The sequence below is a fragment of the Symphodus melops genome, assembly GCF_947650265.1.
Source record: "Symphodus melops genome assembly, chromosome: 1".
NCBI lineage: Eukaryota > Metazoa > Chordata > Actinopteri > Labriformes > Labridae > Symphodus > Symphodus melops.
This window is the reverse complement of record NC_136691.1, coordinates 51,004,977-51,020,302: the sequence shown is the minus strand read 5'-3', so window position 1 is coordinate 51,020,302 and position 15,326 is coordinate 51,004,977. Positions and strand designations below refer to the sequence as shown.

At 40.8% G+C, this 15,326-nt stretch overlaps 2 protein-coding genes across 10 annotated transcripts in view; one reads left to right on the top strand and one right to left on the bottom strand.

Moving 5' to 3' along the window:
* The window catches only part of aopep (aminopeptidase O (putative)), an 82,616-nt gene extending 78,839 nt beyond the window's left edge, over positions 1 to 3,777 (top strand). For all 4 annotated transcript variants that reach the window (XR_013781046.1, XM_079366270.1, XM_079366271.1 and 1 more), the window contains one exon: positions 2,750 to 3,777. The gene's annotated coding sequence lies outside the window, so the exon portion shown is untranslated. The remainder of the gene's footprint in view (positions 1 to 2,749) is intronic.
* fancc (FA complementation group C) overlaps positions 1 to 15,326 on the bottom strand; it is a 38,078-nt gene that overhangs the window by 1,865 nt on the left and 20,887 nt on the right. For 3 of the 6 annotated variants that reach the window (XM_079368571.1, XM_079368570.1, XM_079368569.1), the window contains 7 exons: positions 14,446 to 14,501; positions 14,228 to 14,333; positions 12,302 to 12,380; positions 10,109 to 10,223; positions 8,216 to 8,390; positions 6,287 to 6,493; positions 3,941 to 5,415 (listed from right to left, as the gene is read on the bottom strand). In XM_079368571.1, coding sequence (XP_079224697.1) covers positions 5,218 to 5,415; positions 6,287 to 6,493; positions 8,216 to 8,390; positions 10,109 to 10,223; positions 12,302 to 12,380; positions 14,228 to 14,333; positions 14,446 to 14,501 — 936 coding nt within the window. In that variant the 3' untranslated portion in view covers positions 3,941 to 5,217. Of the gene's footprint in view, positions 1 to 3,940; positions 5,416 to 6,286; positions 6,494 to 8,215; positions 8,391 to 10,108; positions 10,224 to 12,301; positions 12,381 to 14,227; positions 14,334 to 14,445; positions 14,502 to 15,326 lie in introns of those variants that run through there. The other 3 variants (XM_079368574.1, XM_079368572.1, XM_079368573.1) reach the window with 3 other exon arrangements.

Here is a 15,326-nt window from a genome sequence, read left to right as displayed (position 1 = left end):
AAGCAGACAGATTCTCACAGGACATATTTGCAAAACAAAACTGAGGCGCCAGATGAGGAATATCTTTCAGCAATCGGAGAGCTTTCCATCATTTATGGACGTCACTTTCAGTGAAATGAGACAATTAAGTGTTTCTGCGTTGGATTTACTGCCCAACGTACATCTTGATTATTTGTCTCAGACAGGAGACACAAAAGGCAGTGATCCTGTGAAACACCCACTGATAACTGGAAAAGCAGGAACAGCAAATTGAGTTACACCACACGCTCTGTTGGAGGCATTACAGAGCGTACTGAGAGAGGGTTCCCAAATTAGTCGAGATAAGCTTTAAACAATGCCGCCTGCCAACTGTTTCTGCCAACACAATGATCAATAACTCTCAGTCTGTCCCACATGTCCCAAGGAAAAGATTTGTTTAGGAACTGTTGTACAACAAACTCCATTTACATCTTCCCCTCCGGAGAAAAAGCTTCTATAAAAAAACGTCCCCTGCTTAGTGAGCTAATCTGCAAATGACCAAGCTGTCAATAACTGCAGCTGGTCTACGTGTAAAGAAGAGGGACACAGACTTTAAATAACTTTGCTATAATGTGGGTAAAGTCTGATAAGGTATACCGGTATTCTTAACTGGAATGCAAAGCTATATACCATTTTAGACGAATCACTCCCTGATCAAAACAGAGACAGATGGGTTGGAATCTATCTCAGGACTGGTCAGTCTTTTTTTGGCGATCAGAGCTTGAGCCGTGAGGAGGTATATTACATCGCTCTATATTCACGACGACAAAATGGCGACTAAACGAGGACAGATGTGTGAATTAGAAATGAGGGCCATGTGGAGCCTGCCATTTTTAGACCTATATTTAGGGCCTGTTAAAAGAGTAATGACCATCAAAGGCCTGTAAAAGAGAGGAATTGCCATCAGAGCGCGTATCCAAAAGGTGATTTATTACCGTCTAATGGGAGGGAAATGGTGCAGTGCACATCAAAGGACAAAGCAACATTGTATAGAGACACCAAAAATAAACGTATTCGCCCCCCCACATTACCCACTCATTCTCCTCTTCACGCAGCTAAACTTGACTGATTGTCTCCTTAACATAGAACCTTTTTTTAGTGAGCTGCAGCATTTCAGAGTATTTGCTGGAAACTTTTTTATAAGTAATGCAGTATGTGTGCATGCTAGGCACAGGAGGTGAAGGAATGTGAATATGTAGGATTTATAGTTACAGTACATTTTTATGATCAGGCTCCTAAAATAGACTCTCAGCCTTTTTTTTTTTGCAAACCAATCATTTTGAATGTCTACCACTCTTACTCACTCTCTCTATACTGGAGACATTTCTACCATAGACTGAATATATTGTATGTTGTATGTATATATGGACAATGTGCCTTAATCTATCTGTGTTTTGCAAATATGAAGTTAAAGTACCCCTTTGACAGAAGCTGGCATATTTCGCTGCAGGATGGACATTATGCTTCTTCCTCTAACCAAAGTGCATCATCAACTAACCTATTGAAGAAAAATATCACAGAAAAAACTGGAGCACAAAATGGTGTTTCAGAAAAAACATACTTGACGCCTATTTTGATAGTTTGATCTGTGTCTCAGTCTTTTGGCTTCACTTGAGTCCAGATGTTTTGCTGTCCATTCTTTATACAGTCTATTTTCTGTCACACCTTTTGCCGCCTCGTGAAATCAGACAATCTGAGCAGCGTAAATGAACCGACAGTCGTTTGTTTTCTTGGTTTGGAAAAGCGGAACGCAGTCTGCGTTAGCATTGCTTTTTGCTTCATTACACGTACTGCAAAAAGGGAAAAATGTGTGTTCACAGCCAGCGAGTCCTTCATGAGAAGGAGAGATACTTGGGCTTGGCCTCCTGTGCCTACTGAGCTGATAATCAGTCCTACAGAACCACTGGCTCAGTTCAGCAGGAACAGGAGTCCAGTCCACTCACCACCGAACCACAAACACACACGAGTGTCAATCGATATGCAGTTGTCATACAAGAGCTGCAGATGTTTGGGGAAACGGAAACCTAAAGAGATTTATTCTAAAGGTTTTTTTCTCAAGTCTTAAAACATGCAACTAAAGATCCATTGAGTTTGACGTTTGGCTCCAGAAAGAGATGATCTCACTTTAGTTGCACAGCTAATTTTATAAAATCATCTTTGATTGCAGTCCATCATTTCTTTGAAAACGAACTTCTTCTTCTTCTTTCTATTAAATCAGTTGGGCCAGCCGCAGGCATATGTATCTATCTGAATCTATTTCTCGAATATATCAAATAGTCAGGAGGAAATTGCCCCAAATTAAATTATTCAAAGTCCGGTATTTCTAATACGGGATTGTCATTTTGGTTTTCTCTGTATTTTTAGGTTTTCTATCTAACAGATATTCTTTTTTTTGTTGTTTTTTTGCAGTTATGTGACGTCATTGTCACATAGTTTGTCCACTAGATGGCACTGACAAGAATATTTTTAACATTTGTCATATTTACGCGAGACAAATGTTATCAGTAGAGGTGTCATGATCGTGTCTTTTTTAACAGCAAACGTTGGTATCCATGCATCCAATAAAGGTTGGGTGCTTGAGGCCACGACATCCAACAGACCTGAGCTGAACCCACAGTATTCATTGTTAGCCTTTATATAAGGTATATACACCCACAGTTCAGCCAGAGGATTGTGGATATCAACCAAATGTTCTTTCGTGCTCCAACCTATTTGTATCTTTCTATTCCAGGCGGCTGATTACGGGCGGAGATGACAGGAGTTTGGCACAAAGGATGAACGAGGGTCCAGCACTCGGCTCGTCTTCCTCAGAAGAAGAGGGGATGCTGCAGAATCGCTCACCAGTGTGAACACCACGAGGATGTGCTTTTACTTAACAGCCAGGGCCAACTGGCAAGATTCAAAGCAGCAGATGTGTTCATTCCAGCCTGGGAAGAAATCACTGGTGCTACAAGCTGTTTGTAGCGAGGTTCAATGTTGTTGACGAGTCTACGGCTTGAAGATTTTGTTTGATCTTTTTACGGGTTTAGAACTGATAGATATCAAAGATATTTCATGGATGGGGCTGTCACCATGCCAGATTTTCAACTTTGATATGGTGCTGGGAAAATTCGAAGGATAACAAAAGCTGTTTCAATAAAGGCAACAAAAAGAGAAGTCCTAGGCAGCTCATATTCAGGATTCTCTCACTTTTGATCTCTAATAATTGTAAGCAAACTAAATGTCATGAATACCAAAATTTTACCAATGTGTCTGTGTAATTCACAGGGTTCGCTCTTTCTCTGGTGGCAGACTGAAGAGCTGTAGCCTTTTTTGTAAAGCTTCTAGCTTTCGATAGTATTGGTAAAAAACAAAAAAACACAGAATGGAGTTTGAGTAATATTAAAATGTGGTATTAAAAAGTATCCAGGTCACAAATTTGATCATCTTATACATGCATATGGAGGGAGCACCTTCAGTCAGGTTTGAGAACATGAGCTGCTCTCTGTGTTTCAGTTAGTGTCTGTTTAGTCTGAAGTCATGACCTGTTTCTCTACAGTTTAGACTAGAAGTACTTTCAGGTGAGTCATGGTTCAGACATAACACATGACTTCACTCCAGCCTGTAATAACACTGGAGTATACAGCCAGGTTTTGTTCTTGTGTAGGTGAGAGTAGCTTTTTGTATTTTTGTCAACTTTGTAGGTTTGTGCTTAATTGTAAGTGCACATTTTTTATATTTTCATGTCAAATAAAAATGAATAAATCCTCTTTCATGAAATCAGTGTCTGTCTCTTCCGTCTGCTGACTCGCTCACAGAAGGAGTATAAACCTGAACTTCATTCATCATGTTTGTGTTCTTCTCAGCTGGGTACAAACATCACAGACACGGTCTCTTTTCAAGAACGTCTGTGTTGCTGCTGTATTACATTTGGAACAAAGAGGAGCGTGAAATCCAACTTTATTTATTCATAAACACAGAGTAGAAAATTAGATGCCATTTAAAACGTCTCTGTACAAACAGCGGCACTCTTCAATGTATGCCTGTAAGAGTTCAGACGGGTGTTTGCCAGTGTATACAAATCCTAAAGATTATTTTCCCAATCTTTTAAGTGAATCAATGTTATGTGGTATTTCTTTTCTACTAGGCAAAAGAAGGTAATGGAGGAAAAATGTCTCTACATATTATAACTAGCAGCCTTTATCATATTACATGAAGCTGAAGCATTAGCCTGACATCTGTATCAATCTGAGGGAGGACAACGTTGGTCCAGGATCGAAAAAGAAGCCGTTAAAAAGTACATGAAACTCTGGTAACTCCTGCCTCTATAGCCCCGAGAGATCACATCAAATTTAAAACACACAGAACAATAGACGGGGAAGCCAGTACTGCTCCTTCAAGTGGGAAGCCAGGGTTCAAATCCAACCTGTTGCCCCTACATGTCCTTCCCCAAATTCTCTCCCTGATCTTTAAATAAAGCCCCAACATAAATCTAAAGAAACAAAAGAGAATCATTAGACAATTTCATCACATAGATATTACAGTCTGCATTTGGGTGTTTTTCTGTACATCTAAACCTTTCATAAAGTAAGTTACACATATGTATACATATAAGCAAAGTGAGATAGAAAAATATGGATGAAATGTAAAAGCACTGAGTCATTTTTCATGAAGCTGTAGAAAATGTACATAGAGGAAGACGTGAAATTCAGTTTATTTACATTTGTATACTTGGTGCAACAAGGTGTATTCATATTAATATATTTGAGCACAAACTGTAATAATCCAGAGATAACTGCTGTTTGGTTGTCTCATCTTCTGAACCTAAACGTCTTTCAGTCGATGTGCGGAGCGTGAAGGATTTCTGTTGTGAGACAATTATGTGAGTAGGAGGACTGTGACACGCTGTACGAGCTGCTGCTTCTTTGCAGTATGATCTGTCACTGCTCAAGTGTCCTTGTGGGCCTTGTAGTTGTGTTTTTGTGTGTGTGTGTGTGTGTGTGTGTAATTGCTGCCTCTCCAAATAATCTGTCCTCACTGGGCTGTTTTGACACACTCCTGTCATTGTACCGCAGCATATCTACACAATAGGCGCGGCTATTTGTCATTCGGCGAAGGTGTCTGGGAGAAAAACCCTGAGCCGAGGATGAACTCACTGATGTGTGGTTCTCTGCATTAATAAGTGTGTGTGTGTGTGTTGGGGGTTGTTTTAAAGTGTTTTTAGAGTGTGAGTGTGTGTGCTCGGTTCTCAGCAGGGCCTGATTCGGCATGCGTACGTGTTAGAGTGTTTCGAAGAGCTTTGATCCTGAGATGAACTCTGTTAGCATCGCCTGATGAGCAGCTTCCTCCGTTCAGTTTGAGCTCCAGTGAGCTGAGAAGACTCGCTGCTTCATCAGCCAGACCAGACCCATCCACCACCTGGATGCACACACACATACACATATGCACCCACAAACACAAAGAAGACATTGATTGTAACAGTACAGAAAAAAAATCAGTGAAGTGTTTCTGATAAAGCATTACTTCAAAAAGTAAAGAAACATCATTTAAGATGATATTCAAAGAATAGCAAACGAGACAAGTTCATTTTAACAACTATACGTAAAGACTGTTTATATCTTGAAACATCTACATTTCAATGATTAAAGCCCATTCAACACACACAAAGACAAAGTGTGGTGAACATGCAACCTCCTACTAACAACTGCAGATAATACTGGAAACACGACATGACATTACATTGGTGCAGACTTTACTAGCAGACCTAATGAGCAGCAAAGCAGGATGGCAGAAGAAAAATTAGATTAGAAAAAAATATACAAATGTAAAATAAAAAATGTGCATCAAAAAATAGTTAAAAAGAGTAAAGAAAAAAGAATTAGCAAAAAAAAGAATGATGCTGTTAGTCAAAAGCAGCAAATGTAAGAATCAGTGTTTTATCAACTGAATAATGGATTTTTGATTGCATAAGGATTGGAGGGCAGATCAGTAGCAACCCATACAACTCAAGTCTACATAATATTACCTGGAAGGAAAAGGGAGATCAGAACATGTCTTATATAAACATTAAGTCATTTGACAGTTTCAAGTTCCCCCCAAAAATACATGACAATAAACTTCAAAATATTCATGCTATTCTTGTTTGTTTTCATTCAAATTTTCCTGCACACTTTAAAAGACGTGCAAGTTGTGAATGTAGCCATGATGTGCTTGACTCTCTTACCTTGTGTGAAATATGAGTTTAGAAATAACTAGAAAACAGGAAGAAGACGACGAATAGGTTTCTCACCGTCTGTAAAATGTCTGTTGATCCTTTCAGAGATAGTTGGGAGAAAACAGCCACATTGACTACGAGGCTGAGGATCAATACTGTAGGCGGTGATGGCTGCTCAGGCTGTGGTGACAGCAGAGTGACCAGTGGTTGCAGGCGCTCCTCAGGAAGAGGGCCAGGTAAGACCAAAAAAAACAGGTGGTCCCATGCTTCTTTGGCACGCACCTGGAAAATAACAGGTCACATGATTGTCTAATGTTAATTTGAAGATGTTTGTTTACAGACCACGACGACATCAAGAAGGACTTCTTAAAGTCTCTTTCCTGCAAATAGAAAAATCAATATAATAGTATTTCACTGATGCGGAACAAAGACAACCCAGTGTGCGTAGGAAGCTAAGATAGTAATGGAAGAGATGGCAGCAAAGACAGCGAGTCTCCGAGGGTTATGAGAGGAGGCGGACAAACAGGAGACAGAGAGATGAAACTCAGGCCAGCTGGCCAGACACTCACTGAGAAATCAATACGACATCACCCTCATCACCCTGCTCCCCTCCTCCATCTGTATCTAGCTCTCTCTTTTCCAATGCCTCATTCTCTCCTGGTCCGATGGGAGGTCATCCATAATTTATTATTCAATGTGTTATTCCTCTTTCCCATTATTTGTTCTCTGGCCTTCCTTGACAACTGACCTGTCAAGAGCAAATAACCACAAAGCATCCACACTGTCATGTTGTTGAGTGATGATACTGAGCAGTCTTTGGACTGGGGCTTCTACCTTCAGTTGTCACAACAGCAGTTTCTACGTAGATATGATACAAGTGAAAATCAAACAATATTCACTGATGCAGAATATTGGGCGGCAGTAGCTCAGTCTGTAGGGACTTGGGTTGGGAACCGGAGGGTCGCCGGTACAGGCCAAGTCAGGAAACTGGTCTGGTAGCTGGAGAGGTGCCAGTCCACTTCCTGAGCACTGCCGAGGTGCCCATGAGCAAGGCACTGAACCCCAAAATGCTCTGGAGCGCTCGCTGTGGGCAGCCCCCTCACTCTGAGACCTCTCCATTAATGCAGGTCACTAGAACCCTGTTTGTGCATGAGTGTGTATCTCGGCCTATGTGTGTGTTCATTAGACAGAGTGTAAACCAAATTTCCCCTCGTGGGATTAATAAAGTATAAATTACTAATATTATTATTATTATAAATTATCGATACCTGTTCAGACACCAATTTAGACTCAGATAGGAATTGAAGGTCTCCCTCTTTGGCTCATGGTAGCCTTTGCTTAAATGGTTGGTCGGTTGTCGGTTTTTTTCAAGTCCTTTCTCAAAACATGATTGTAAAAAACTCAGATCGTACTGCTGTACGTGAAACATCAAGTGTGTTCTTATAGTTCAGTCTTGTTCTTTTACAGTTAGCTACAGCAGTGTAAACATGTTAAGGTAATTATCAAAATAATTTTGAAAATAAGGCACCCTTTCTTTTAATCTAACATTTCTTCATCCAGGTTAGTGTCTTTAAGATTAATGAGAGACTAACTTCTGCTTATAGTAAGAAACATTGAGGCTTTGATGTCATGTAGATAATTAGCATGTAGATGATTAGCACGTTTAATTAAGGACCAGCTGGGGCTGTCTTCTTCTGTACTTTAATCAAAAGTTCAGTTATTTATGTGTTATGATCATATTTGGAGTACAAAGGACAGAAATGAGTTTGAAGTACCCGGCTGCCTGGTGATTGTCAATACACTAACTTTTTACTGTCAATCAGGACAGAGGCGTATGCAGATCTGCCCACTTGTCGATATTAGTCATGCAACATTTTGAAAATTCAAAGATACGGATGTAAAAACACCAAATGTATGTGGACAATGTGCTAGAGAAAATGTGCAATCACAGCTCAAATAATCACACGTTAAATAAGAGCCAAACATTTTTAAGGGGTATCTTACAAGCTGCTGTGCTCTGTGGTGCCCCCTGTTGGTGGGGTGGTGGTAAAACGTCAGCAGCCACAGGAGGGGGGCACCGTCCCCCGGCCCAGATGTCACCAGCAGCTGGGCAGCCACCTGCACCCAGTGTGCACACTGAACCAGCAGGAACCAGGTCTCAAACACTTTGTGGTGCCCCCTACAGGAAAGGAAGAGGAACAGTGCTCATCGTAACAGACACGTGGAGAATAAAGAAAAGCTCATACAAATAATAAATACATGAGCATATGTGGCAGGATGAAAAATAAATGTTTGATTACAATAGGCATAAAAATGCATCCTTCAACCAGGAAGCCATAAATTTGTCATCCAGACTGATGATTTTTGCAGAACTTTCAGTTGCATCTTACGCCATTCATCAGCAGGTCGGGTGTCACAAATAACTCAAAGTGACAACTAATAAGGATGAAATGAAGAATGTCAATGTCAGCTGCAAAACAAAGCAAGAGGAACAGTACCCAACTCCCCAAGCCTCGCAGGAGAACACTTCTCAATAGTGTGCTGAATATTTATAAATGAAGGTTAGTTGGGTGATCTTATCAAGTTTCTAAATAGCCTGGTAATTAAATAAAACATCCCAGGGTCAGAGTTTCCAATGAATATATACCAAACTACTGGTGCAAAATAAAGATAAAATAAAACCCAGGTTTGTGTTTAATACTGGAAACATAATGGATATAAAGGAGAAACAAGTGACTGTTTTTATCACTGCAGATGAGAAGTATTCACTTCACTGGTTTCCAGTACATCACCCTCTTATAACAGCCTAGGAGGGGTAATTTACATCATAAGAGCTTAGTTAATGAGCCACTGTTTGGTTATTTGGGTATGAGGCCCGCCCACCAATGAAAGGAACAATGTCTGATCAAAGAGAGACAAGCTCCTTACACAGATCTGATTCAGAATTAGAAACTGAGTCTCATTTGTTATTCCCGGCTGTGACATCGACAAGTAATGATTCATCCCAATGTATAAAAATAGTATAAAACAGTTGATCAATAATGAAAATACTGTTAGCTGCAGCCCTGAAGATACATCAGTTTACAGTCAGAGTCATGAATTACTGTAAGATGTTATAAAAGGGGTTGGGGGGACATTTACGCAGAAGAAGAGAAGAAAATGAGGCACCCAGCTGCAACAATGAGACGACGACTCAAAGATAAAGGATCGATTTGAGCGATTTGAGTCTCTTTCTCATGTTTCCCTAATACCATCATTAGAGCTATCTTCCCCCTCTCTCCTCTCTCTCTCTCTCTCCTTGGCTCCTGAACACGTGCAGCAGCACCCTGCTGCAGGGCCCTGGCAGCTGCATCTTTACTCGGAGCAACACAACATACTACTTTCCCACCGCTGGCTCAGAACAATGTTTTGGGAATTTTGCATGGAGCTTCAGAATGAAGCGGCGGTTGAGATAATGGGCTCGTTAAAAACCGCAGCTGTAGGGTATCAAGTCAGCCGTCTACATATCCACGACATCAACCGGTTTGAGCTGTTTATCTGCACGCTCTATCCTCTTATTCTCGTAATCCGTCAAACAAGGATGTTTAATTTCTGCTTTTATGTATTTCATGCTAATTTGGTATCTTTTTTTGGAGTTCTTCTGTTACATTCCTTTTCACACTCCCTTTTTTTTTGGACTTTAAAAAACGTATTTTCGCCAAAGCTCTCTCTTTCCCAAGCTAATAGTATCTAATGAGCGCTTGGACGAGCCACACAGCGCACCAGGACCTCTCTGCTGTGATACAAGGGGAAAATATCTGACTAACCACCCCCTCAACAGCAGCTCATGGAAACAAGAGCAGCACACGAGCATTAGGTAGAGTGATGGAAGCGGACACATATTAACACATTTCTCACTCTAAACTGGCGCTACTGCTGCCGTCGTCATCTCCCAACTCTTCTTCTTCTGTCAGTCTCTGTAATGAGCTACTGAGCCAGTTCAGGTGACGTCTCCAGGCCTCCTGAGGCATCTCTGCAAAAACACAATCAGACATACACACATCGTGAACACTCAGAGATCACAGATGCCTTTTTACACATCATTCATATGAAGGACATTCAAAGCTTACTGAACCTCAACTAAATGTAAAAGTTCAGCAGCATGGGAAACACATTTATTATTTGAAAGTCATGCAAAAAGAATTCTTTCGATGAGAAGAGGTGCCCAGTGGTTGGTGAATTTGCAGGTCATCTTTAATGGATATTAATGTCTTAAAATGACATGACGGGAAAAATCCTTCTGTCATCTCGCCTGTTGTAAATAATCAGGCTGTTGAGGCTGTACATCAACACAAGCACCCGGGTACCATCAACAATGACAAGCTAACCTTTGTCATTGCAAAATGTGCACATTTTGAGCCCGTGCTGTGGTTCAAGGTGAGTCCCCACTGGCCTGGGCCCGCAGGCAGTTGCCTTGCCTGTCGACAAGCAGCAGCCCTGACTGTGAAAGAAATATTTCCGGCATGTCCTCCCACTAAAAAAACAAAAACAAAGTCTTTTTTTTTTCTTTTTGTTTTTGCACAGAGCTTCAACAGTAATGATGACATTATTGGTTCACCTCCAGTTATTTCCTTCATTAACAGTCCTGAAACAGTAACGTGTCCTGAGTAGCACCGTAACATCTTTATATTTGAAATAATAATTTGAAAAAAGAATTTATTATAATAGATATTATTCTGAATTTAAAAAGCCAACTTTAAACTTTGACAAACAGTACTGTATACACAGCTTTAACAAGTGGACCACAGGGAGTATCATAGGTAAATATTGTGATATCAGACAGAGACAGAAAAGCATTGTCCTCCCATAGCTGATCTTTATTCTCAGCTAAGTCAACAAACATCTTGTGATAGCTACAGAACAACTGTATGTATGACAGGGTTTATTTCCCAGAATCTTAAACTATTCTTCTTAAGTTGTATAATACTTCAACAATAAAAAGGGGCTTCAGTCCAGAGGGTAAACACAAGACGTTTTAAGTTGAATCAACTTCAAAAGACAACTTTATTAACATCAGCCACAAACATTTTCCAAGCAGAACTGGATCAACTACTGTTAGAACTTGAAAATGACATTTTCCTGTTTTTCAGAGATTACTTTTAACAGCTTAAAGGGCCAGCGTGCTGTTTCTCACATAGCTCATTGTTGTGCCAAAAATAACTTTCCTTCCACAATCCACACTCTGCTCTAAAAAACCCCAATCTAACCGACACTGCAGGCTGACTACGAGCAAAAAAGAAATATTCCGAGAGCTTGATATCTTGATCCGGTCTTCCCCCTGAAGCTGTGTTTTAACAATGCAATCTTATCTCTTCATTAAGAACTTTTTCAGAAAGAGTCCAAATCATGATAAAACCTCATATCCTTAACTTTTCACAGTACCATTTCCGTTCAGTCTGTGGTGAAAAATTGCCACACACACACACACACACGGTAATAATTAACTCAGAGCTCTGGCTGAGCTCCAGTGTGTCCCTAAATGGCTCCATTCATGTAAATCATTGCTGTCCTACAGGCCAGTCTGGGCACACACTGATAAGCACCGCTCCGCTGTTGCCCCTGCACTCACCTCCTCTACCATACATCCTTTTAATAATACATGTTCCCACACACAAACACTGACAATTCAAATCAAGTCAAAATGATCATGTTTATTCTCTATGAAAGGAATGCAAAGATGCAGTAGTGTTCTTCTGATGATGGTAAGTAGAACTATCTTAAAGTATACCATTAAACACAGTGTGCAGGGGAAACAGAAAAGTCCAGTGTGTGTTCATGTAACCCATCTATAGATCAGAGTGTGTCAACTTTTATACCTGCCATAAAACACTGAACATAGTTTTTAAATATATATAATTGATAAGCAAAAGCAAGACACACAGGAGCCCGTTCACTGTGCAGCAGGAAAACTGTGTTGACACACAGTTAGCGTTGAGGACTGAGTCTCACAATGCAGGGTTTTGTGCATTCTCTCACGGTGAGATATCCTGTGGAAGACACACTTTGGTTGAGTGTGTGCGTGTGTGTGTGTGTGTGTGTGTAAGCACTGACCTGACGGCAGGGTCAGAAGAGGAACAAGCAGCCTCTGAGGTGACTGTGGGAACCAGGCCTTCAGAGATCCTCTCGTCTGAAACAATATAGAGCACAAATTTAGCTCCGTAAATGTAAATCCTACTTACCTTGAACTCATACATCACTGAGCTCTGAAAGCCTGAGAAATGACATTTAGAATGGAAGGCTGTGTAGCGGTGATACAGTAGGTGCTAGTGCCTAATGTAGCATGTAATAGGGAGCGTTTAGTGCACTGTGACTACAGCCATTAAAGCTGGGTCCCCCGTCAAAACACTGTAGCACTGCCATCTACTGGTTAATAGAGGTGAAAGGGAGAATGGCTAGATTTTAAAGATTGTACAGCAGGTTATAAATCACACCTATGGCTCAACACATCTGGGGTATTTGTGCATTGCGACAGTAATGGCCGACATTTGAGTGAAGAGGGAGCCCCCCTCTGCGACATCAGAGTGATGTGTATCTGACTCTGTTGGAGTTTAGAGTTTGGGCAATGTTGAGAGGTCTGTTGTGGCACATCACTGTAACAGCTCAAAGTGGTTTCCACACATTGCAGGTGTTTTATTAAGTTCACATACAAAGCTGCAAATTTTAAAGTGATTAGCATTTATTGTCTACTCGGCAAAGGTGTTTGTGGTGTGTGAGCAGCGAGCTCGCTGCTGGAGATCAGGTGATAATGATGCGGAGGATTCATCAATTGCTAAGTGAATTTGCCTGCAGAGGCGAGGTGATCGTCAGCACCCTGTGTGTGCGCCTCAGCCTGCAGCAAAGTGAGCATGTTTTTATTACCGGCAAAGATGGTGAATTACAAGCATTGGGTATCTATTATGAACAGTAGGTGAAGGTCGACTCTGCTGTTATACTGAATATTAAATGGACGTGTGATAGAATCCTTAACGCCAGAAGTATGATCAAAATCTGAAGTTACCTGATTCAAAGTGTTTTCTCTGCTGTTAGAAACCAAGCATCATTATAGAGGTAGAATGTGTGATTTTACGCATAAATACAGCAGAATTCAAATACTGTGAATCCTGTGTAAATGTCTCTCAGAGTCATGAAGTGAGGTGTGCGAGTCCCGCCAGCTGTGCTGTTCAGGAGCGTGTTAAAAATCATGTTTACGTGGGCGGGACGGCCTTGAGTATAAAAGCTGTTTTAGTCAAGGACTATAGAAAAGAAGAACAACATACGTAGCCTACTCACTGCTTTTATCATTCTGTGTCCATTTATTTGAAGCTATGAGTTAACCAAGGAGTGCTAACATTAGCCTGCTAACACAACACAGGACACAGGCAACTGCAGCTCAAGACAAAAGCTCAAGCGAAAGACAAATGTTCTTAATGGAGCTTCATTATGGTGCGTTCTAGTTGAAAACTCCTTCATGTGCCTCGAGTGGGGAGGGGTTGGAGGTGTGCCGCTGACACCTACAGGATCGAAAGGCTGCACATTCCTCCTTTAACATTTTGGTCCCTGCAAAATGGATCGTACTTTATAATTCACTTGATTTTAAAATGGGAAAAAAAATTGGATCTGTAAAGATCAGCAGGTTAAATAATAAGTGGATCAAAAATCTAAATCATTTGGAATTTTCAAGAATAATCCAAATTCACTTGGTCCAGCAAAGATTTGCTGGATATTCTTAATTGTCCTAAGAGAAATTCAAACAAATCAGGACGTTTTGATTTATTTTGGATCTTCTTCAAAGATGTGGGCTGTTTCTGTAGAATGGATAGTAGATAGAGCTGTAAACCGAGGACAGAAAGAGAATAGTGAATGACATGTAAGAAAGGAGTTGAACCCAGGCCCGCTTGATCTGAGGACAAAAGCCTCTGTACATTGGATGTGTGAACCAACCACTTGGCCAGCGAGAACCACACCATTTGGATCTTTTGCAGTGAAGTTGGGGCTTACCTGCTGCTGCTGCTGCTGTAGAGACAGTTCCCGGAGGAAACAGCAGGTAAATGTTTGGATTAGATGCTTAACAGGCTCATTTCCTTCAGCTTGTTTCAGAACGGACCTGTCAGACAGACAGACCATCTTAGTGTACTTCATTAATTAAAAAATACAGAAAGCTAAAATATGAACCATAATCACATCACTCTTACACATGAAGATCACACAGTTCTCACCTGAAGATGTCGTTTACAACCAAGAATATGGAGCAATGCTGAGCGCAGGCTTTGGGCTGAAAAACACACACACAAACTAGTTACAAAGTCTGTACTACAGGGTCAATTATTGCTGCTAACATTAGCTTCCATTAGAGACACTTTTTCTATTTATTTATTTTTATTTTACAGGGACAATGCCCAATGAAAAAAAACATTTGTTTCTGTTGTACCTGGACAGATTTTATAAAAGGCTCCCTGGAAAATCTAAACAAATTCAAACATTGCAAAAAAGCCACACCACATCTAACCCCCACTGGGTGTCACTGTTGCATCACCTACAAACATCCTCTACCTTAAGATTTCCTGCTCCTCCCAGTTTTCACTCTCTCTCCCCATTAACCACTCAGTTTACTACACTGTCAGTGCTTCCCTCACACGCACACTCAAACACACACTTGCTCCCTCATCTCTTCCTAATGCACGCTCATCATGTGTTTCAGATTTAACACATTCTAAAACGCCCCAGCGCAAACATTTAACAGCTGTACTGTTCATGACTGCCTCCCTCCTCATGTTTATATATCTCTTCATGTCCCTAATTATTGTCTCCACACCCACCCCCAGCTCATACTCATATAGAGGGATATCTCCCTATATGGGGAGCATATGCAGTCTACTTTACAGCTCATCACTCCTGCAGTGTAACACGTGCAGAAGACAAATTGATTTTTTGCTCATTCACTATCAGCCAAATAAAAACCTGCAATTTCTGTCGGTGGTCAGAAGTGAAGTAAGTCACGAATTACAATGATCAAAGTACATGTAAACCATGTAAGCACCGACACATTTCAAGCTGGTCTTGTAAATCAGAAAAGTGCCAGAAATAAAGACCAATTACA